The sequence below is a fragment of the Anarrhichthys ocellatus genome, unplaced genomic scaffold, assembly GCF_004355925.1.
Source record: "Anarrhichthys ocellatus isolate YVR2014 unplaced genomic scaffold, GSC_Weel_1.0 scaffold21, whole genome shotgun sequence".
Lineage (NCBI taxonomy): Eukaryota > Metazoa > Chordata > Actinopteri > Perciformes > Anarhichadidae > Anarrhichthys > Anarrhichthys ocellatus.
Window position 1 is genome coordinate 3,231,447 of NW_022280051.1, and position 23,213 is coordinate 3,254,659.

The 23,213-nt window shown below is 42.9% G+C and overlaps 2 protein-coding genes across 2 annotated transcripts; one reads left to right on the plus strand and one right to left on the minus strand.

Moving 5' to 3' along the window:
• The first annotated feature begins 1,134 nt into the window (after positions 1–1,134).
• On the plus strand, positions 1,135–2,776 carry ndufb2 (NADH:ubiquinone oxidoreductase subunit B2). The gene is made up of 4 exons (XM_031859036.1): positions 1,135–1,344; positions 1,529–1,673; positions 2,006–2,081; positions 2,670–2,776. Exons 1-3 carry the CDS (start codon positions 1,259–1,261, stop codon positions 2,078–2,080), a joined length of 306 nt encoding a protein of 101 aa, XP_031714896.1. The 5' UTR covers positions 1,135–1,258; the 3' UTR covers position 2,081; positions 2,670–2,776.
• kdm7aa (lysine (K)-specific demethylase 7Aa) lies at positions 2,616–21,711 on the minus strand. Its single transcript, XM_031859035.1, has 19 exons — positions 21,610–21,711; positions 14,838–14,923; positions 14,268–14,385; positions 13,774–13,934; positions 11,294–11,435; positions 10,861–11,047; positions 10,602–10,764; positions 8,886–8,973; positions 8,668–8,774; positions 8,151–8,242; positions 7,865–7,951; positions 7,286–7,537; positions 7,033–7,154; positions 6,580–6,689; positions 6,374–6,468; positions 5,812–5,987; positions 5,335–5,714; positions 4,958–5,032; positions 2,616–4,867 (listed from the first exon to the last, which is right to left on the minus strand). The coding sequence occupies exons 1-19, from the start codon at positions 21,705–21,707 to the stop codon at positions 4,782–4,784; spliced, it is 2,625 nt and encodes an 874-aa protein (XP_031714895.1). The 5' UTR covers positions 21,708–21,711; the 3' UTR covers positions 2,616–4,781.
• Between the last annotated feature and the right edge of the window lie 1,502 nt (positions 21,712–23,213).

Sequence of the window (23,213 nt, forward strand, 5' to 3'; positions counted from 1 at the left end):
ATGTTTACCGTTGTGGACTGGAAACAAGATGGCGTCGAGGATTCCTTTCTTTAAGCGCACGCACGGGTCGAGGTCGCGCACTCTTGGGCGGCGGCACCACCACCGTGCGCGTTCTCGCCACAATGTTATTATTTCCTGTTTCACATCACGATAAATTGACGTTCTTGTTTAAATGCACTCTCTTCTCTGTATAACACAGTTACATAAGCACTCAATGTTCCTCCTCCACTTTTCACACTATAAGACGTCTTCCTCTTAACGAGGATAAACGGTCATATACAACCGTAGAGCTCCCTTTACCCGCTTTGTTTTAGCTTTTGACCCCATCTAGTGGACCGTGCAGGCAAAACGGACGCATTAACTGGCTATGTTTTCCATTTCTATTAACATAATGTATATTTCTTTGTATTATAACCAAGAGTTTTTTTGTGTACCTGCCCTTTAGTGTGAAGTTTTATTTAAATAAACAAGTGTTGAATACGAATCGATAAAACTTGATTTGTTCTGACAACTATGACCTCGGTAATATAAAAAGATTAACAAACGTTGTGACACAATGGTAGCATAAAATAGAAAAGAGGTAAACAATTCAGTGTTCCAACTTCCAGCTGTGTCTAAATGAAATACAGAAAACAGTAATCAGCCAACTCAGTCATGTTTCAGAGGTGGAAGAAGTATTCAGGTACAATACCACACTGAAAGTACAAGTCATAATCCTACATGCAAAGCCATATTAAAGTAAAGGTATGTAAGTATTATCAGCAAAATTCAAGTAAAAGTCCTGCAGAAATAGTCCCCGTCAGTGTTTTACTATTTTTTTTATATATATATAATATATATATATATATATATATATGATGTTTTTGGATTCATATTTCTGATGCATTAATGTGTATGTCAACATAAGTACCTAAAATTAGCTATAACTATATAATTTAAAAAAATTTAATAATATATATATATATATATATATAATAATATAAAAACTAATAAATAATTGACAGCAGAACGCAAAGAGAAAGTACTGTCCCTTGGAGACCACACGGGGGCGCTGTAATGTTCAAGTTGTTAGCCAATCAGCCAATCAGTATAGAGAAACAACGGAAGTAGTCACTCTCTGTCCAATCACAGCCGTCGTTGTTGAGAGGTCGTTTATTGACAAGGGGAGAAGGTGACTCCTCGACGAACAGGGCAGTTCTTCACGAAAATCTCAACAAATAACCAAAAATAAGACTGGTGTTTTGCTAAATTAGCAACCATGTCTTCTTTTGGGCGGGCGTTGGGAGTCCTTCGGACCGGAAGTCAGCTCCTCAGGCGCGGTACGCAAAGAATAACGACCAGAAAGTAAGTATTGTCAAGCCTGCTAGCATCTTTAGCTATAGAAAAACACTTGCTTACACAATGGTAAACTAGAAATATTTAAGTTCTTTAAACTTTGAACACCATCTTAAATGACAGTCTATATTACAAATGAACTAATTTCGCCGTAACAAGGATTTTAAATTAGTTTTTTTTTTAAATGTTTTAGGGCTAGCGGTGGACCGCATATCGAGCCCCAGTACAGGCAATATCCTCAGATAACGAAGAAACAGAAGTTCGAGTCCGAGCTCCTGAGCGGTGCCATGTGGTTCTGGATCCTTTGGCACTGCTGGCACGACCCTGATGCAGTCCTGGTAAGTAAACGTGTACTAGTACACACCGTCTAGCCCTCCAGACACTCTACTGCAGGTGGATGCAGTGGGGTAAAGTAACTAAGTAACGTTACATGTTTTAAAGTAAGGCTATAACAGTGTGGGAAATGTATCTTAAAGCAACAACTTTTTTGTCTGAACATAAAAAGCAGAAAGAAGGAAAGTAGCTAGAATCAGTCGAGGTAAACACTGTATTTGTAATTTGTGTATGTGTAAGTTTATCTACAGTATGCCATACTGTACAAACCTGTCAGGTACATAATCTATTAATTAAAAATGGAAATGTTAAATGAAGGTTCTTGCCTCTTCTGTAGGGTCACTTCCCCTGGCCTGACTCCTCTGCATGGACAGACGAGGAGCTTGGAATCCCAGCAGATGACGAGGAATGAGGTGATTTTCTCAGTTTCCTTTGCTTAAATGAACACTGGTACAGTAACCAATGAGGACAATCGTTTTTACTTCCATAATATGTAATCCAAATGTAGAGAAAAAGTTTGGTTCACTTTGCAAAACGGTTCCACTTTATCCAAGTAATATTTGATGCTGTAAAAAGGTTTATGTGCATGTCTTATCATTTATTATCAACATACAAGCCTGTGTTGTTTCAGCTCTCCTTAGATTAGGAATAGTTGACCAATAAATATATTTATCGTAATAGCATTTTCATTTCAATTTAATTGAAAGAAAATTGCACTTTTAAATGTAACCCTCTTTTGTTGGTGCATTTTGTGTTCTGTTCCAATACCTCCCAGTATAATTTAATAATCAATAGTACCACAAACTACAGCCTCCTAAATTATCATACAATTGAATCAACACCTCCGAAACTAAACATTTTAAGTTTCATGGAGGAGGATTTGTGGCAGGACTCTAGTATTAGACTGCATTAGTTTAAGATAGGTGTACGTAATAAATTGGCAACTGAGTGTTTTTTCCCATTTTGTCCACTGCTGTAAACATCTTATCTTTTGTCTGTAGATCACGAGGGATTCAAGCTGCTGGATAAGTCTTTGTGGGAATCTTCAGGATATTCTGAAAGTCAGTGTTGTACATAGACTAATAAAACTATCTTTAAATATGTCAAACTGTTGTATTATTTATGTAAAACCACAGTATAATATGGTCTAAACTTTAACATCTACAGTTTGTTAGATCGGGCTTTACAAAAAGACATTAAGCATATTATTTCATTAGGTTTTTTTTTTTGTTTTTTTATTTACACGCAATTTTTGAATTGCAGAAACAAAATGCAATGCATTAACAGTGTCACAGTTAGCCAGTGTTTGTATATTTTAAATCTGGGGGGGCGGAACACATAAGAACCAACGCACATAACACAAATGCCAAGAAAGCAAAAAGAGGGACAGATTGTGTACGATGAATACTATAGCTTATTACAAACCCTGCCTGCGGGCCAGCTCGTGTTTTCAATGACTTGACATGCAAAAAAGTTCAAAAGTGTAGTGTAAGAAAAGAGGAGGAAATCAGTCTGGCAATGTGATTAACGCTATTTCTTCAGTTGGTTCTTTGTGTTAGGATTACGTGAAACACCTCCAGGCCTGAATGACTGAGGTCATGTGCATTTAAAGTCAACCTGAGCAAAGCTTTCAAAGTCTCCTGGAATCTACTTGGCAACAATAAGCCTGGGTGTAAAGTCTCCTAGAGTCCACCTAACAAGCTAACACTGAGCTGAACGCGTGTTAAGAAGCAGTGGGGGACAACAGAAGTTGTAAAAGTTCACCTAAAGGTACAATGACAACTTGAAAACAAAGAAACCTAAGAAACTCCAAAGCAGGAAGTGAATCTTTTAAAGTCTCGAGTGAGTGCTGAGAACATCGTGGCTGGTGGGTCAATCGAAGGTTATGTCCATGGCATCATTCCCTGAGTGAAGAACTGCGCACCCCGAGAGAAACATCACACATCAGCACTGGGTTTTTTTTTTTGTTTTTTTTTGTTAAAGGAAAAATCTCACTCATCCTATTTAAGTTCCCCGACGTTCCCTTCGACCACAGTGGCTCAGAATACTTGTGGGTTGCGTTTTTTTTGCTAAATGATAACTGGCACTAGTTGAAAAAGCTTCAGGTGTAAATATGGAAGTCGACGTTTCTCAACCTAACCTAGTTTCTATTCGCACGAAGCCCCAACACCTCTAGAGGAAACCAGAACACATGAGAATCAACACTATTCAACTGGGAGAAAAGGGTTGTGACAAAATAGAAGGTAAGAAAAGATTTGTAGATAAATTGCTACTCAACAGATGATCACATGAACTCTAAAACATCCACATTTACAAAAAGCATGTGTTAAAGATAAAAAGAGAAAATTAACCCTATAAAAGGAAAAAAACTCAATAGCTGAGGCTTTAGGGTCAAAATATAATAAAATCATTATCTCTTTCAATTAATAAATACATCATTCAGAATCCATAAAAATAACATTAAAAAACAAATAAATTAAGCAGGATATCACGCGACACACGTCATCCGTCGTCTTCAGGTTTTTTTGGACCGAGCGACTGACTCGTAATTCCTATTTTAAACAAATTCAGAGAGGCAGCACTTTGAGTAGCTCAGAATCTCCCCTCTATCAAAACAGTGCAGATTTGGAAGGATGCACCAAACTGCTGCCTCACTCTTTCCTCTCTCCTCAAAGTCATTATTGCTGGTGTGATTGAGATAAAGGGGGGTGTCGGGGGAGGGAGGCGAGGGACAAACAATAAGCACCATGTAGAAAGTTCAGTTCACCGCGTCCTCCTTAGCACCTCGTTTCCAGATCCAGAGGAAAATAATAAAAAAAACCTTGCAAAATACATACAGCTCCGTTTCATCTGCTCCTCCGTCCTGTTCAGTTTGTCACAGACAGCAATGAAGCAAGCATTAAGTATTTTTGTTGTTCGTTTGGTAGACCTCCTACATCTCATTTGTCCATTTAAAATGCCCGCAGGAGCTTCAGTCCACCTTTTCCCTGCAGCAGAACGTTTCACAACATGCTTGTCCCTCTCTGCTTCCTGTAGCTCCTTTCTGTTTTGTTCTTAGTGTGCTTGTGGTGAAGTCGTGCACTTGCTTTATTTAAAATCCAATACCCTGTCTCCTAAGCATGCAGAGTGAGCGTGTTGTTCGTGTCAAGATTCGTTCGGTTACGGTAGTCCTCAGGCAGTGCGTTCGTTTGTGTTTTTTCTGGGAACAAACACACCAAAGTTTATTTTTTCTCCCTTTTCCTTCCACACGCATCATTTTTGAAAAAGTTGAATTGTTACACAAACACACGATTGTTTCTGTTGAGTTTCAGGATCTTCCCCAGTCTCTGCTTGGCTGTGGCCATTCCTTTTTTGGGCCGCTTGCCTGAAAAACAAAAAGAAAGAAACCAAAAAGGTGTTCAATGCACGTCTACTAGTGCTATAAATAAAGAATATTTGGTAATTGTTGAGTCTATACATCTATGAAATATTGAAAAATGCTCATCACAATTAACTAAAGCACAAGACGGCATATTAACAGTCCCAACCCCCGAAATATAGTTTACCCCGTTTACTATATTTAATATTCATATTTTAGAAACGAAAATCTGTGAATGATGATAAGAAACTGTGCACATACATCATGCTGCACAGTCACAACAAGAAGTAAAAACCTGACTTCCAAACCTTTTGTGGCCTGATTGCTGATAGGTGGGGGGGGATTGGGGGCATGCCTCTTGGACGGGTGCAGCGGTGGAGACATTGAGGGGTCACAGTACTGGTAGTCTGCCTCTGGGCTGCCGCCGTGGCTCCGGCTGAGGGGGCTGGGCAGCCCCTGATTGTCCCAGGCCTCGCTGCTGTTGCCCTGGCTGTCCATCGGGCTGTTGTCCCCCTGCAGTCGGTGCTGGGCCTCCTCCCTCTGCTCCAGCGGCGAGCACTGGCTGGAGTTGGACCACCAGGGCTCCTGGGACGAGGCCACCTTCTCCGGCTTGGAGGAGCACAGCAGACCGGCCATAGACAGCATCCCCTGAATGGCCTCTTCTGTGCTGGGTGAGGTAGGACGTTCTCTGCAAGAAGCAGAAAGGATTTGATTATTTACTGTAAAATAACACACGGCGGAGCCATGACGGGACCACATACAACATCTTTGACTGCGTTTCTCACCGTTTGTGTTTGTGCCTGAGTTTCTGGCCAGACGGGTCCAGCTCTATGGTGTGGCCTGAGCCTCTCTGCTGAGAGGAGCTCCTCTCCTCGTCATCCTCTTCCTCCTGGGAACTCCCTGAATCCTCGTCAGAAGAGGACGACGACGATGATGACGACGAGGACGATGACGCTTTACGCTACATTGGAAAAAATATTTATTAGAAAGGATGCATCAGTTATATCATGAAAAGGATGTTCTTAATTGTGGCCTTGCTTATATTGTGCCAGAGGGATTCATGCATTCCATGTGTTGTATTTGTATCTTTTAATCTGTTTGCGTCTGTGTTGCATGTTTTAAATGGTACCTAATAATGTAGTATTATTATGTACTATGTGACATTTTTAAACATAAACATCCTCTTCTCTTTTAACGCTTTTAAACAATTTCAATACCTTTCATTTTCAATTAAAGGTACGTAAACATTGTGCATTTACAGCAATGTAATTTTCCCGGTCCAGGTTAAATAAACCAATCAATGATTCATAATCAATAATAAATAAATACTGATTGCTCAGTATTTACCTCTGAGGGAGAGTCACTGTCTGAATCCGTGTCCGACACACTGGAGTGTCCGGAGACTTCTTCCCTGAGTTCAGTCTTCACCCTCTCCAGAACACCTGAGAAACACAGGAACACCGTGAGCTTAAGACACTGATGTTGACCCTACAATGCTAAAATATATGTTTAATAATAATGATTATTAATAATAACAGCCCCTGGTGACTTACTGAGGAGTGTGGGTTTGTCTTGACTGTCCTGTGTCCTCTCAGACTTCACACAACTCTTTGGTGGGCCAACAGATGACTTCACCGGGCTGCTGGCTGCTCGCCTCACATCTCTGCACACACAAAGATCCAAAAAATATAATTTCACCATAAAATATAAAGAATCTGAACTATAGAATAGAAAGATTCACATCAGCAAAACTCTGTCTTTTAAAAACAACAACAATTGAAGTCCTCTGTTTTCATTTCCTGTTTCCTGTTATTGAAGGTTGTTATTGTTCTTTCTGACTCCAGTTTCAAGTATCATTTATACTAAGTTATCAAAAGCAGTTCTTTGAGTTTGTGCCTAAGACTTTCTCTGGAAGGATTTTATTGCACAGAATGAACGACCGCCAAGCTTTTACTTCTAAGAAGCACGAACATCGCTGTGTTGCCCAAAGAGAAGTGAGCTTTCACCTGATGATTCTGCCGTTGACCAGCATTAGCCGTAGGTGGTTGTCCTCTAAAGACTCCGCCGCTGCTGATGCAGTTGACACTTTGTTGAGCTTCCCACGGACCTTGGCACAGAAGGCAGCATCCTAAGTAGAGTAGATCAGCCTCAGTCAATAAACACGGACCACAACATCTTTTAGTCCATATGTTTAAACTAAAAGGAGCATCTACAACGTTTCTTTTCAAGTGCCACGGTCAGTAATCACTGCCTGCTCACCTCCTCCAGCGGTCCCACTTCCAGCCTCCTCAGCACCTCCCTGGTGTGCCGCTCTAAGATGTCCAGGTTGGAGGGCATTTTGGGGGCCTGCCGCTGCTGCTCCCTCAGCCGCCTGGCGGCCCTTCTCGCCTGCCGGGCCTGGCACAGCCTCTCCAGTGTGGCGCGGGTGGCCGGGCAGGCGTTTGATCCAGATGCTGCTCCACACCCGATTCCCTGAGATTTCACTGGCTTGCTACCACCGACTGGTTCCTCCTGATAATTCAAATAAAGCATAATGGAGTCACGTTTTTTGTACCAAAACTAGGAAGTAATTTACTGGTTCACAAGTTCACAAATTGCCTTCAAGAAAAATACAGCCCACATTTAAACGTAATTGCATTAGAATTTGCTAATTTAATGAGCTTGTGTAACGCATTTAATGACAACATTTCTTTTCTTCAGTGATCTAATTCCTTCACAGTGTGTGTGTACTTTGCATATTCCAGTTTATGTTTAAAACCAGAACCGTAGCTCCTCTCTGAGCCGACATCAACACCTGCATCAGGTTTAAAAAGGTCCAACCTTCTCCTATATCCTCACCTCCAGGTAGCGGATTTCCTTGGTCAGCTCTTTAATGAGATGGTTCGGCCTGATATGGTCTGGTACCTCACTGGTGGGCTCAGTCACCTGCAAAGCCACAGCAGACCACATTCAGACAGGAGAAGGGAACAGACAGAAGCCTGTTGTTGCCCACTGACACACATCCAGGAGATAAGAGCAAACAGTGGGGACGACTGCGGAACAATAACCATCTGGACTGTGGATATTTGAGGCGGAGTCAGTGCAGCTATACGGAGATGATGATGACCGTGAGAACACTGCTCACCTCTCTTTTCAACCAGGTCCTCAGAGCAATGATTAAAGCCTTGACTCCCTCCACTAGGTGTGTTGGTGGCGGACAGTTGTCCTCTCGTAGCTCTGAGAGGGGAAAAAAAAAAAAAAAAGGTATTGAGCATTTCTTTACATTACTTCTTCAGTTGAAATGTGTCTTTTAAAAAAAATCATTGTCAGAGTTGAAAACAGAGCCGTTTATGACAAACATGTTGGAGATACAAAGTACCCACAGGACAGCGAACAATACAGATTTGGAGCATGCATACACTGGTTATTATGCAAATAAATGGGACGATACAATACCTGAATGGTGTCTTTAACAATGGCTATTATTGTCCTTTTAATTCCATCACTTAGACCTCACATATATGAGGGGATGCTCCTACCAACCATTTGCTTTATCTGCCTCTATTATCCTGACAGGTCAGATACAACATACAGCTTTTACCTTACATCTAATATCACGTGTTCTCATCTCTGTGGTTTGTACATATTATCGTTTGACTCACCTTTTAGCGTTTCCAACAGGTTTTTAGCCACATACCAACAAATGGCCTCGAAGTACGGAAACTTAAAGAGGTCTGGGGTTTTCAGGCGACGCTCCATTTCATAACACCTACAAATCAACAGATGAAACACAAAATCGTTTTTAATGACAAAGCAAAGATGTTTCCAGACTAAATTAAAATAATCAAGTCATTTTTTGTGTGTTATCCGAGCTGTTTACCTGAGCTGCATGCCAATATTGAGGTTGTGAAGGAAGTTCCCTCCAAACGCCATGCAATCCTGAGAGGTGAGAACCGCATGGATCCAGCCTGTAGGGGGCACCAGAGTACTGATGTTGACACAACTCGCCCACAGACCGACTCACCACAACTTAAAGAGAAGACGGCTAAACTGACACCTCAATAGTGGGCACTTGATCACATACGTACTCATGAGTGATCTGCATGAATATATGTAGATATTTACAGCATGTAAATGCCTGACTGTGCACTAAAGACCCATATGTGTACACACAAAAAAAAAAAAAAAACTTCTTACAAAAAAAGATAAGGTTGTCTATTGCAATGATGTGCTCCCACTCAGATAAACAGTGGTCCTTACACAACACAAAGTGAGAGAAAGCAGAGTCTGGGGGTGGGTGTAAGGCTGATAGACAGGCCTGATAATGCACCGGTTGACTGACCTACTGTGCTCTCTGACCCCCACTTAATTCCCACCTCTCCACACCCTCTCTGCCCAAAAGCACTCTTTTAAAATGCTGCTTGAGCCTGCTGAGAAAGCACGACTGGAAGAATGATTGAGGACATCCAGCCGTTGATGGGCTGAACGGAGCTTTGTCTGTCCGGCTGCACGGGGAGAGCATAGGAACTCCGTCGGCTTAAAGAAGTCCATTGAGAGACTGATGGATGGATAATAGTATGACTGGAGACATTAGCTTCACAAAGCATGTCATATTCACTTCGTGACACGAAACACAAACATCTTTTTAGTCTCGAAACGCAACTTCTAATTACCGACAGCAGCACTGCTAGTTAAAGGAATGTAAGAAGGAAAGCTGTGATCTACAGCGCCACCGCTTCTTTCATCATGTTACAGAAGAGCACTGGTTTCTCTTTATTTTTCCATTGAAATTATGATCATTAAGAACTGTTTGGGTTGTTGCTCAAGGAAGACATTCCTTCTCTGTTATTTTCCCTTGGCAATGATAGAGGACCTTGCAGAAGCCTGTATTTTCCTGGCAAGAGCCATGGGAAGCCTGATTATTTTTGACTTTTGAATGCACGTGAAAAGACAAACAAATCCCTACAACCTGTCAGCCGGGTTGGTGCAGACGGGATAGTCCTGCAACCACTACGATGATACGACATTCGTGACACATGTCCGAGTGTCTGACAGTTGTTGAGCTTGTAAATCACAAAGTAGGAGATCATCCAAGAAGACTAAGGGTGACCAACGCCATGATTCTGTGACGGTAGATTTGTGGTTTTATCATGAATTCAAATCATTTGGAAACACTTATGTGCATCAGGACTTTTCTCTAATTGATCAGACAGTCAAAAGCAGTGATATCTGCAGTGAGTTGAGCTTGTATCCTACTCTGTGTACTTTGGCAGCTCATTTGAGTCCAATAAAAAGTTAACAACATAGCAATACAACAGTAAACCCGCACAATACAATCCAGGCACCTCACTAATACACAACCAAACCTCCCATTCTTAAAAACAATCATTGAAAAGCCTGTTTTTCAGCACCTGAACCCCTTCTTGGCTTAAACAATCGTTGTGATGTTTTACAGTCAGGACTTCAACCACAGCACAGAGACGGCTCTTGTTTGAGGACATCCATTTGTACAAATGTCAGCACTGGAGCTCTTTCGGCTCTGATGATCAACAGTCACACAAAAACACTTTACACGAGCATAAACATCACCACAGACCTGTCGGGATGAGCAGGGTGGTTCCTCGGGGCACGACACACTTGTAGCACTTTTCCACTTTGTCCCCAAAGAACACTTCACTCTGATTGGGCGAGGAGCTCCATGCCTCATATAGTGCAAGGTTGGCGGGAGTGGGCTTGATCAAGTAGAAGATCTTCTCACCCTGCAGAGCAGATGAAGAGGAGTTAGATAGTCGGCACACTTTAAGGACACTTTGAGAGTGCGTGTCTTTGAGCATCGCAGCCGTGGTGACACTCACCCAGAGAACATGGTACCAGACAGAAGTGCCTCCGAAGTCTATGTGGAAATCTGTGTAGCTGTCCTTGACCCCCATAAGGCAGTACTTCTGGACAAAGGGCTTGGGGAAGAAGGAGTCGTCGGGCCAGTAGTTCTCTACCCAGGACATCTTCTGAGCCACGTCAGGAACCTCCACCAACTCAGACATCCTTAGTGGCAGAAACAACAAATGGTAGGTTACACTTTGAGAAAGTTGGTTGTCTTAATATTCTACAAACTAACATGTTTGACGTTAGAAAAAAAAAAAATATTCAAACAAAATCGATAAAGCCTCAACATAACCTGCTAACAATGTTAATTTGCCGCACAGCCAAAGCTAGTTTATATAAGCACGTTCTAAACTGTGACATGACTGTCAGTGTTTATTAGGAAAATGTGTTTACTGGAACTCTTACTTGGTGTCAGAGAACTCCAGGCTGATGAGGTTGAGGACCTTCGGTCGATGCGGGTTGGTGTAATACTTGATAAACTCGCTGAGCTTCATCTTGCTGTCTGCCTGCCGTGCCACGTCTATCACATCGATGACTTTGTCGCCACCTAGATAGGAGATAGGTACCATTTAGTGCACATGATATATGGAGAAAGTACAGTAGTCAGTGACTCCTGAGGGGAAAAACATCTTCAACTTTTTAAAATTGGCTGCCGAGTGGGCGTGGGGTTCACTGGGGTCAGCAGCCTGCTGGCATCTCCGTGTGCTTTTAGAGATCAAGCCCTGAGGAAAACTGGCACCAATATGGCAGCACGGGGAGGGGTTGCACAGGGAGGCAAGCGAGACAATCTGTCCGGACCATCGGTCCCCGAGGAGGAGTGGGTGGAGGTGAGAGGGCTGCTGTGTTCAAAGCATATATACGTGCGTGGGAGACCTCGAGCATAGAGGTAAAGACGCGTCTAGATGTGAGAAAGAGCGTGTGTGCATAGGCTTTATGTGGTGTATTTAAGAGACAGACAACAGCTGCTTAAAAAAGGGAAAAAGAAGCTGAACGCAGCTAACAGTCGGAACGCTACAAATCACACTCTGGTGACACATGGGGCCGGAAGTAGGACCGGGGTGCAGTGTGTGTGTAGCGAGACAGCTGCTTGTTGTATTTCACCCACACCCCTCCCACTCACCTTTTTTTATTTTTTTTTTATTACCCCTTCGCCTGTTCTTCCCCCCCCTCACACACACACTTGCACTCACATGCACCTCTGAAGGCCCAGCTGGCCAGCATCTGATGACAGAGAACAGCTGGAGTGAGACAAAGCTGCCTGGAAACCACACAACGCCAAGCTCACAACACCAGCTCCACAAACCCACCAGCAAGACAAATACCACAAACAACACAGCTCGAGACACACAGTAACGTTAAAGAGCTCATTAATTAAGGTAATCGTTGGAAATATGTCTTTGTCAACATGCTTGAGCTAGAAACTCATTCTTATTGCTTCCATTTAAAAGCAATTTAAGGTCATACATTTGGTATTAATCATCAATTTATACTGCAGTTTTCAGGTCTTTACTATCAATATAGCAGTGCACAGTTTATTATTGTTATTATCAAATATTGAAGGCGCATTAGTTTTCTTTCTATATATTTTGTATAATAAACATGTTATATCACAGTCCCATCTGTGACCTCAGCACTGCGTAATTCATCCACAAAGCGTTTCCGAGTCTAAGCTTATGGGAAAAAGTCAAAATGCTGTTTCTCAAGCGTTACCCAGCAGCATCTTCAAAGGTAGTTTTGTGATCCCCCAGATGTGTACTGTCTGCCTGGAATGATAAAGTATCTGCCTGGAGTCAAACCGATGCTTACATCCAGTATTTCTACAGAGAAACTCTTCATCAGCGGAAGTATGTTAAGTCAGCGGCAAAGACATTTGATCGTTGTGGGTCGACATCTGTAAAATCAATAAAGTACCGTAAAACATAGAACTTGCTGTTGTAATGTAGAAAAAAGTTTTTTCCCCCACTTTACCTGCTGTGGTTTATGTAGGGAATGCTATTTGACCGAATCACAGCGTACTTATAGCCTCACTTACATATTTAACTTGCTATATTGTGTCATGTTACTGTATGTTTATCTTATAAAATTTTATTTTTTATATATATATATATATATATATATATACATATATATATATATATACACACACACACAAAGTTCTCCGGCCGTCTGAGTTACATAGTTTGTGTCTAAACCAGCATGTCCCAAACTTGACATCTTTTCACGATAACGTTTGTATTTAACCCTTCTGGGATCAATCAAAGTTGAGTCCATCATTAAGACTTCCACTGATCGCTCATTGATGCTCTGCTACTCGGCCCGATCATTAGCTCATTGACTATGTTGACTACACAACCGTTTAGAGACCCTAGAAGACACACAGAAGACACCAGCGTTCACTCACATTGTCCCATTATCTCCAAACTGTAAGAAATGTAACCCGACACCCGGTCCCTGCTCACAACACCTGTGCCTTGGCTTAATGCTCAATAGGGCATGGGAGAGAGAGATACAGTGAGACGGGGAGTCTGTAATCTGAACTTAATGATAAAAACACCAGCGGGCTTGTTAATGGGCTTGTAATAGGAGCCGGGAAGTGGCAGGACGCTTCGACAAGGAAGCGTAGTGTCAGAGAGAGGGTAGTGAAAGCTTAGCCATCACTCATTTAGAACTCATTCAGCCATCGCCTGATGCCCGATAAGTGGGTTAAAACCCCATGAACCTAGAAACCTGTTCTTATTGACACACAGATGGCGCCTGCTCAGCGATGGCCACTTAGCAGGATGGCGTTAGGTGGTTTCATTAGCTTTTAAGCAGACCGAGGCTACCGTGCTTTCCCACATCCGTCCACGAAGGACAACCACGGGTTCTTTATGAAGTGTCCTTACCCACGTACTGCTCCACGTCTTTGACAGAGAATGTCGGGACTGGTAGTTTCAGTCCCAGGCCCTCCATCTCCGTGACCACGATGGGGTAGCTGAAGCCGTGTCTCTCCAGGTACCTGGTTGTCACATGCTCCCCTTTCATCTGCATCATGATCTCCTCACCACTGAAAACAAGATCATAACAAGTTCAGTAAACGCAGTCAGTTGTATCTTCAGAGCCTCCACATGTAGGTTCCATTTCTACACTGCAGGCTACACCGCCTCCTCAAACACGTAGCTACACGTTACAGTTTCACAGCGACTACGAAGACACAATGTGGAGACTGCAAGAACTGTGATGTGATCCATCTTTTGCCCTTAACGTCATGAGCTTCAAGTGTTAAACCAGCTCTATCAGCTCATTATCTAGTTCAACAGATGGGAAACGAAGCATAACCCCTGGTGGTTGACAGGTCAAGTGATTTACAAGTATTACATGTGTCTAGATTGATATCTACCTGGCGAAGGTCCTGTTCTGGAGCTCCTTGACGAACACCGAGGTGCCAGCCTGCACCGGCTTCGATCCATCGTTTGGCTCCGTGTAGTCGTGCCTGTGGCCGTTGTTGCGCTTTTTCACTGCAACAAACAAGAGACATCCGAGGTTCACGGAGGTTGTTTCATGCTAATTTCATTATGCAGTTGCCCTGTTGAAGCTTGTTCTTTCAATAAAAGTTGTAAGTTACGTCATCCGCCATTTTTTGTAAAGGACATTAATTCACTACTCAGAGATGGGGCTGGAGGGGCTTGTCCAATCGAAGTGGAGGGCTTACAACACCATTCAATTAGCCTGTTAATGTCTGCCCTCTGGGCTGTCTGAGATTGACCCATCCCCCACCCAAACTTGAGTCACACTGCAGAGCGTCTCTTCTCCCCCCGTGACCAGTCAAACTTACAAAGACAGGGGTGGGAGGGGAAAACTGAATGGAATCAGAGGGCAGTTTTGATGAATGGGTTACAGGTTAGGGCTGAGGTAAGAAAACAGAAAAAGATCACACAACAACACAAGAATGACAAATAGCAGTACTCACTCAGGGAGGGTCCGAGTACAACATCACAGTTGGGACAGTGGTAAACATCGATATCCACGGCATGATGCTCTTCTACCTGCACACAGCTGGAGATGGACAGGAGACGCAGTTAGAACAAGTTCATGCAACAAGTTCAAACACGATTCACGATCTACCCCACAAGCCTATCACATAGAATATATTTCAACTGCAGCATAGCTTCCTTGGTGTCAAAACTCCTGCCCATAAAACATGATTTGGAGTGTTGACCAACACTGTGGGGACCATTGATTTATTGTATCTGAACAGGACAAGTTGCCATACAAGTTTATGCCAAACTGTCAAACATCGTGTGTGTGTTACCAGAGGAGATGTCAGGGGTCATAGTTTCAGGATAAACAAACTCTGAGATTGTACTGTTTGGGTGTGGAAAATAACCTTCACTCTGATCAATTTTCCAAACAAATGTTCTACAACTGCAGCCTCACTGGAGACGGGAGCAGGAAACCTGAAGCACATTTCAAAGCCTTTGAACAACAACAATCATGCAACGGCACTAGCATGGTGCAGGCCCTGGTTTAATGCAGTCATAAAAATCTCAATTACATGCATTTTCAAAATCCCTCAGCAGCTACCAGGCTTGCAGTAACCATCTTGGAATAAACGTGAACACACCCAAGTTGGATTAATGGGAGGTTCACCCCGTTCTTCCGTCATTATGTGGCCACAGATTTGGGTCAAACCCTTGGCTGAGCATCAACTGCTTGCACGGATAGTGAGGTTTGTTGTGGCTCTGCGTTTTTTCTCTCCCATGAATCTGCAACAGCGTCACTAATACTGCTACCCCCGACTATCCCGCAGCAGCCAAACCACAGGCACCAACACACATGGAATTCCTCTGTCGCATACCAGAGCCCCATACCAGAGCAACAGCAACCAAGTTGCCATTCAGCCTGAATGGACACCAGGGGCTATTTTGAGTTAGAAAAACTGCATGTTTGTGTGACTCGAGCATGTGCACAGGTGACTTTTATGGTTAAGTGATGTGAAGGAGAGGTCACACACACAAAGGACCCTCTGTGCTTAACAGGCCACCATAATGCTTGTCATTTTACTGATGAAAATTAATAAAACGTGTTCTACGGGATCATAGTGTATGTCCCCACATGACCTGGAGATAGACATTTCTCATGCTCTTCATGGACGTGTGTTTACTTGCTCAGACACTTATTGGTGTGTTCATATCCATGCACAAACAACACAATAAAAACGTTGGATGTTTGGATGGACTACATGTAGTTTAGAAAATCTGATTAGAAGCAAGTTAAGAGCATCCAGTGCATTCACACTGGTTAGTTACTACTAGCACAATCAGACCAAGCTACCGTCCTAATCTGACATTATATTTTTAATTATTTCACTTCCACTGCTTGATTTTAACTCGGCTAATTAAGAAACATGACGCTAAGCACCATTAGCACTGCGATGGCTAACCCTAAGAAGTAAACAAACCATATGCAGCCATAACAAAACTGCAAGCACACGGACATGAAAGTTAAAATGTGTCATCTTCAAACCATCTTCAAGCCAGTGAAGCTTCAGTTTGAGAGCTAGCATAGTGGCATAGGTTGTAAATGATTGATTTGTGGTGGATATATTGTCTGTTTTGGAAAGGTGAACGCCTGCAGGAGGGACAGAGCAGACACCAGCCTTCCATCCGCTTTGATCTACAAGAAATTGCAGGAAATTGTGTAAAAGGAAATAAAGCCGAGGGGCCATTAACTCATCAGGAAGTGGTGAGATTGTGTGAATGCTGGCCCCAGTCACCCCGGTGCACTAACAGGATATCAACAGTAGCTGCCACGCTCCATTTTACCACATGCAACCTGCTGCTGTTATTGGCTGCACTGCAAAAACTGTGTTTGTCATGCTGACAATTATATATAATTATATATATTGTATTTGTCATTAAGTGGGCTTTTAAGTTGGATTTTTCACAAGTTATTTCTTGCCTCCAACATCCATAGAAAGAAAAGTAGGAAATGGCAAAAAGTACTGCTGCTCCTGCACGTGAGCAAGCGGATGACCAACAATAACAGTGCTTGGCTGCAGTGTTAAGCCTCGCTCATGTACCAGGAATCTTGGTTCACATGTCGCCGTTCGCTGGAGGAACGCATGAGTCACAGATCGCTGCCTCCGGCCCACGTCGGGCTCAGCCGAGGTGACCTCGTTGTCCTCATCTCACTCGGTACTTTCCTTTATGTAATACCACAGTGGGAAATCAGGGCACTGTGCCACATACAATGGCTTGACTCAGCTAATGTGTCAACCTGTAATGATTAATGCATAACAAGGCGCTGAAGCTGGTGAAACTGTGTGGACCTGGAGATAGAGAAGGTAAAAAGAGGGGGGAGGAAACTCAACTGAAAGGGGAAAGAGGGCCAAGTATTTCCTGCCTTGCTCAGGCTTGATGATGTATTGCATCACTGCGAAGTGTGCAAACAGTTCTTGCGCCAACGTGAACCTCATTCCTCAGTTACTCGGAAAGCAATCGTGGCAAGGATCAGATTGGAGGCAACTGAACGTCTAAATCTTTAATGACATTGTCACATGTACTGTACGACAACAAGAGCACATTGTGGTCGAGGGTGACACAGAGTACAGTAGCCAATATGTCTCACAAAGATAAAAACCTCGCCAGACTGGAGACAGGAGGGTTATTCTGTTACGGGATTGCAGCAGATTACCAAGCAAAACATCCCTTCCTGAATAAGAGGAGATGTGTGTACTTGGCTAAACCCCTGCCAACAACAGCACCTCTCCCTCCACTTCCTCTCATCAAGGGCCTCCTTCCTGTGTGACTGAGAGGGCTTATTCATTAGTGCACGCACTGTGAGGGGTTCATTGTCCTGCATGATCAGTGCAGAAACACAAAAGCCTGGAGGCGGGCATCTCCATTATTTTCAGCTCTAAATAACCGCTCTACATGGGGCGGCAACACGCCTACATTAGGGAACTGGCAGATCCCTAATGGATGGGTGGTAGAGACAGAGATAGAGAGGAGATGAGGGCAGTTAAACACACCTGGCTTTCTTTATCTGCCCCAGAGGAGCACCTGACTCCTCCGGCTCTTTTCCAAATGCACTCAACCGGAGCTTACATAAACAGCGCTGGACTTGGATGGCAGCAAGAGCCACTGAGCCCTGACAGATGGATAGGGATCTGTCATTTTGGCTGTACTGGTTAAATCATTTCAGCTCGCTGTGCGTAAAAGTGACCCGACATCCCCGCAGTGGTTACAGCTTGAAAGAGACCTCTCTGTAGTCAGCTGGTAAACAACAAAAGAGGATCACTTTGTTGTTTATGGGGCGCCAGGGAGCCTCGGGGAGGTTTAACAACTTAATCGTTTTGGGTGCAGGTCAGAGTTGCGCTGAGGCTCTGAGCACTGAGGCTCTACTTTCACACATGTCTTCAACATGGTTGTCTTAAGGGCCTCAGTTCCCCAGTAAAACCTACAAAGTCATCAGTCTCTTGTGACTGTCTGCTGCTGCCGTCCACATTATATTTCAGACGGTTGTCACAGTTTTTCAACATGGCACAGAGAGATCCAAATCCACACCCAAACTAAGTTGAATGCCATCTATAAAGTGCTTACTATAATATCATAATTCAATCTGACTGCCAATCAATACACAAGGCTGTTGAGCCCCTAATCAACATTGATCAAGCTGGATGTAACGCGGTTTACCTCCCCCCAGAGTCAGCCTGGCTAATGAACGTAAACATAGCTTTTAACAGGAGCTGTGAGGCAGCTCTTTGATTAGTTAATTGGCCAAAATAGACATCTAAACAGATGATCTGAAACATTTCTTTCATGGACAACAGCGGTAAGAAAAGAAGAAGAATCCTTCCCCTCGTTCACCCATCCACTTAGCGTAAACACTAAAAAGGCACTCTGTAGAGGCTATCCATCTCTCTTTAGTGTGCTCACAATCTGTGCGACATTGACGGATCGTGCATTGAACTTGGCGAGCCGGAGCGCCCATCAATCACTCCCTCTGTCCCATTGAGCCCCGCTAGTCTATCATCACCCCCACCGTTTGTGCCTAAACCAGACGGGCCTGACTGGAGTGGCTGACACCTACACCGGGGTAAACCCTGTGATCCGACGTGACCCAGTGAGGGTTTCCAGCGAGCCAACATCCACAGTGTTGACGTAAATTGGCATCTTGGAAGCACTGGAAACAGTCCATTTACAAAAGCAGGCCTTGTAATTAGGTGAGGCTCTAAATGGTAAATACCAGGGTTCAAACTAACATTTGTAATCTAAACCATAGGCTCTGGTAGTGGGTTTCTGTCCCTAAAGGAGTACTTGAGGGCAATGGTACTCAACCTATGATGAATCTGGGTCGCAAGAGGATTGAGAGGATAGAATATAAAGTATATATATTCATGATTAATCTACACAAACTTTTTTTTTTTTTTTTTTTTTTTTTTTTAAAATCGTGGATAGTTTTATAGCTTCTAAAGATTAGAGGTAAATCAGTGTTTGGTTGACCAGTTTCATGATTCATCGACGTATCAAACCTGTGTCACATAAACTTGTATAACAATGTATCCCACTTTTAAATTGTACGTCATAAAAGTCTTATTTGTGGGTCCCTGATCGACCAGGGAAATGTATCTGTATATATTGTGAGTTAGGACTAGACTCAGGGGCCATGTGTTTCAATACAAGAGGCTACATATGCAAGCAATTAAAACCACCGTATCAACACGTGATCTCTTTGCTTTCCAGTTCACCTCACCAATCACTACTCTAACACAGATGAACCACAAAGTGTCGTTCTAACAATGCACACGTCCTCATCCGGTTAAAGTCTCAAGCTGTACTGTGTACCGAGACACAGATGATGTAAAACAGGCATCGAGACAAAGTCCCCCACACAAACACAGCGAGCAATCTGACAACCAGGCACCGGGAGGTTGAGCTTTCCACTCCATCGGCGTGCCATCGTCCACAGCCAGAGAATATCCCCTTCCTTCTGGCCAGCCTCGTGGGAAAGAGACAGGAAATGTGGCTGGTTTTGGAGCTGTGTGTGTGTGTGTTTGCTGATTAGTCATCAATGGGGGAAGCTCCAACATTTGTTCCTTTTCTTGTTGGCATATGACACACAGCCAGCCAGTCTTGATTCACCACAAATTCTGGCTGCCAAGTTTTTTGGCAGAGCACTTGATGTGGTTACGCAACGGCTTCCGTCATTCCAACACGAGCAAAAACAGATTATTGTATTCATAAACAGTTGCTGTGGAGATACGCCCACACAGGCTGATTCAAGGGACTGAAGAACGAGGTACGTTGACGGCATTGCAGCGTGAAAGTTAAACAACATCAGCTCTTTCTGGTTCTGGTCTGACACGTTATTTGACAACAATAATGTTCAATACAGTACAATAAAATCTTGTTATCTTCCTTCTCTCTCAATCAGAACAATTAACAGTCACCTAAGCAGGCTTCATAGTGCTCGATGGTGTTAAACCTGATCATTCAATTTAAATTACAATCAACTAGGTCACTGTCACCCCCAAACCAGTACAGAATGATCTTGACCCCACAGCGAAAGGGTGTTCATCACCATAACAGGTGTGGACTAGAACATGCGTAACTGTAATCTGACGTTGTATTATGCAATACATGCTCAGACACAAAAAAAAGGCATTATTACACAACAACAAAATACTCATGATTTCGACAACCACCGCCAACCCACCCACACACACACACAACATGAATCATAAAAGGTATCTGCAACACCACTGGTCCACTTATGTAGTAAGGATAGGACATTACAAAACAAGAAAATAGGACAAAACACGAGCATAAGCAGCCCAGGGACATGCGTCTGTCTGGTACCTTTAAATAGTCCCCCTGTTCACCACTAGGGGTCCCCTACCATGTGCCTCCTCTGCCTCAAAGGGGGATTTAAATTTCTCAAACTGTCAATCACAAAGCCCCGACCATAACAAGCTCCTTGTTCTCAACCGTGTGCTTTCTTAAAAGTAAACCACCAAAAACACATCAAAATAACAAAGAAAAAAAAGGTCAAACTGCATACACATCTCTAAATTGGTATATATTAAAATATAAAGTTAACCTGTCAGATATAACAATAACCTATAGATGTAGTCCAAACAAAATAGAAGTTGTTTGGGGAATGTAGCTCATGTAAATTAGGTTTTAAGTAACGTTACATTTGAGATGTGTGTGGCTGCCATTACCTCGAGTGACCTATCGTTAACTTAAGCCAGTTTGCGATTTATAAGCCACAAACTGGTTCAACGTTAACTGGATTGTAATCCGCTAAAATCAACATTAAACATCTGAAGTGATTACAAAGATGTGGTAAACATGCAGCCTTTCTATGTCACGATGACTGACACCGCTCTCCTGATAGATCGGCATACTAGTAGATAAAAACTATTTTCTATGGGCTCTATTTGCGTCAATAACGTTTATTATCAACATAATTACATACACTATATACACGCCATGCGTTTGTAGTCTAATTGGCAGGAAAACCGACTAACTTCAAGCCGATTTCAGAGAGAGAAACCTTACTTTCTTTCTCAAAAGTCGTGTCAATAGACGGTTTAAAACCCACCGCTAGCGTTAGCATGCTAAGTTAGCTTCCAGTCAACACCGCTCGGAGAACCGTCGCCTTTCTTCAATAAACTCTCCGTGTTTGTCGCTTCTAACGAGCCGCGTACCTTAAAGGCATTATAACCCACGTACCTGCCGTGGAACCAGTCTTTACAGATGTCGCACTCGATCATAAACCGGCTAACATCGTAGGGCTGCCGGCAGACACAGTACAGCGGGGCCGCCGCCATCTTCCTTCTGTCCCCAAACAACGCAGGAATGAAGCGGGGCGGGGCTTTAACCCACGGTCCGGAAACAACCCGAGTTTACCCGAGTGGGCACGAGGTCCTCCATTCTAGGCGATCCCACGTCTGACGTCAGTTTCCAAATTATTCATTTCCATTTGGTTGTGTGGGCACACCAACAATAGACACAAACTTTTTTTTTTACCAACAAAGGAATGACATAATTATACTGTTTTGGGAATTTTGTCAATGTTACAATCTGAGATTTATGTTCAACAAAATCGGATTTTTTTAGACTAAGTAAAGGAAAATGGTGAGCCTGTTTCACTATATTGTTCATAGTAGCCTATATTATTATTTAAATTAGCATTGTGTTAAATATATTTCTAGAAAGTTACTTTTTATACATTTTAGTGGATGTATTAATTTAACCATAACTAACGCAGGAGGACCCTCCAGGAACTTTATCTTAAATTGTAACACCCAACATCTTCATACAAAATAGGCCAATATGACTAATATGCATGAATGGATATGGATTGATGCACAGGCATTTAAAAGCAATTGACTTATCTGGTTAAATATAGGTAAATCACAATAATAATAATAATAATACAATTTTACGAGGCCATTAAAAGCAATGTCTTAAATATTGACATTTTAACTCAATATTGCTGTGACTTCAATCAAGGAGATGAACAAAAATACATCATAGGATATGTTGTTAGGCCATGTGCAAAAAATATTTTAGCTGACTGAAACTACAGCGTCAAGTACATTCTTCCAAATGTGCAGCATCAGCATTTAACTCATCAGTAACCTAAAAGAGCAGCTGATGTGATGCAAAGAAAAAAAAAATAAGCACAATTGTGTCACCCAATCCAAAACTGCTCCATCGGCAGGATATTTGCACAGTTGCAGAGTTTGCCTTCGTTGTGTTCTCACACCTCTCATCAACAAAGAGCGAGTCCCTCTGATAATATTCCTAAGCTATGGCAGACATAACGGAATAGCATTACCAAAACACAATATCCACCCCTGGTATGTCTCCATGGAGCGTGTCTGACATGCCCTACGTGCTTGTGTGGTGAATAGCAATGGGACCACCGACCCACAGCTTGATCTGTGAGCTGACAGCACCCATCCCCCAACACGCCCATCTGTGCTGCTCTGCATAGGCAAGCAGGCCTGGTGCATGCAGAGACGCATGTGCACTCGCTGCACAGAAGACACATGTGATTCAACCATTTCATCTGCAGATCTGAATTGTTTTTTTGATTTTTTCTTTGGTGCATTCTCAGCCTGCACCAAGATGTAAACATCTCCTCCTTTGTCCTCAGGGGGATAATACCGTTGCAGCATGCACCAGTTGGTCGTAGTAGATCATTATCACAATAGGGTTTTTCTCTCTCATCAGTGCGAGCAGTGCAACTTCATGTCTGGTGTGCAGATCCACCACATGTCTGTAAACACTCCTCCTGGAAGTTAATTATCCCTCGTAAGTGGAGGTCA

Excerpts from the sequence above, each read along its gene's own strand:
- kdm7aa (XM_031859035.1), bottom strand. The coding sequence starts at position 21,707 with ATGGCGGCGGCCCCGCTGTACTGTGTCTGCCGGCAGCCCTACGATGTT. Across the intron at positions 8,775-8,885 it reads AATATTGGCATGCAGCTCAG|GTGTTATGAAATGGAGCGTC; the intron begins GTAAACAGCTCG and ends GTTGATTTGTAG. Across the intron at positions 7,155-7,285 it reads AAGTGGGACCGCTGGAGGAG|GATGCTGCCTTCTGTGCCAA; the intron begins GTGAGCAGGCAG and ends TACTCTACTTAG.
- ndufb2 (XM_031859036.1), top strand. The coding sequence starts at position 1,259 with ATGTCTTCTTTTGGGCGGGCGTTGGGAGTCCTTCGGACCGGAAGTCAG. Across the intron at positions 1,345-1,528 it reads CAAAGAATAACGACCAGAAA|GGCTAGCGGTGGACCGCATA; the intron begins GTAAGTATTGTC and ends TAAATGTTTTAG. Across the intron at positions 1,674-2,005 it reads ACGACCCTGATGCAGTCCTG|GGTCACTTCCCCTGGCCTGA; the intron begins GTAAGTAAACGT and ends CCTCTTCTGTAG.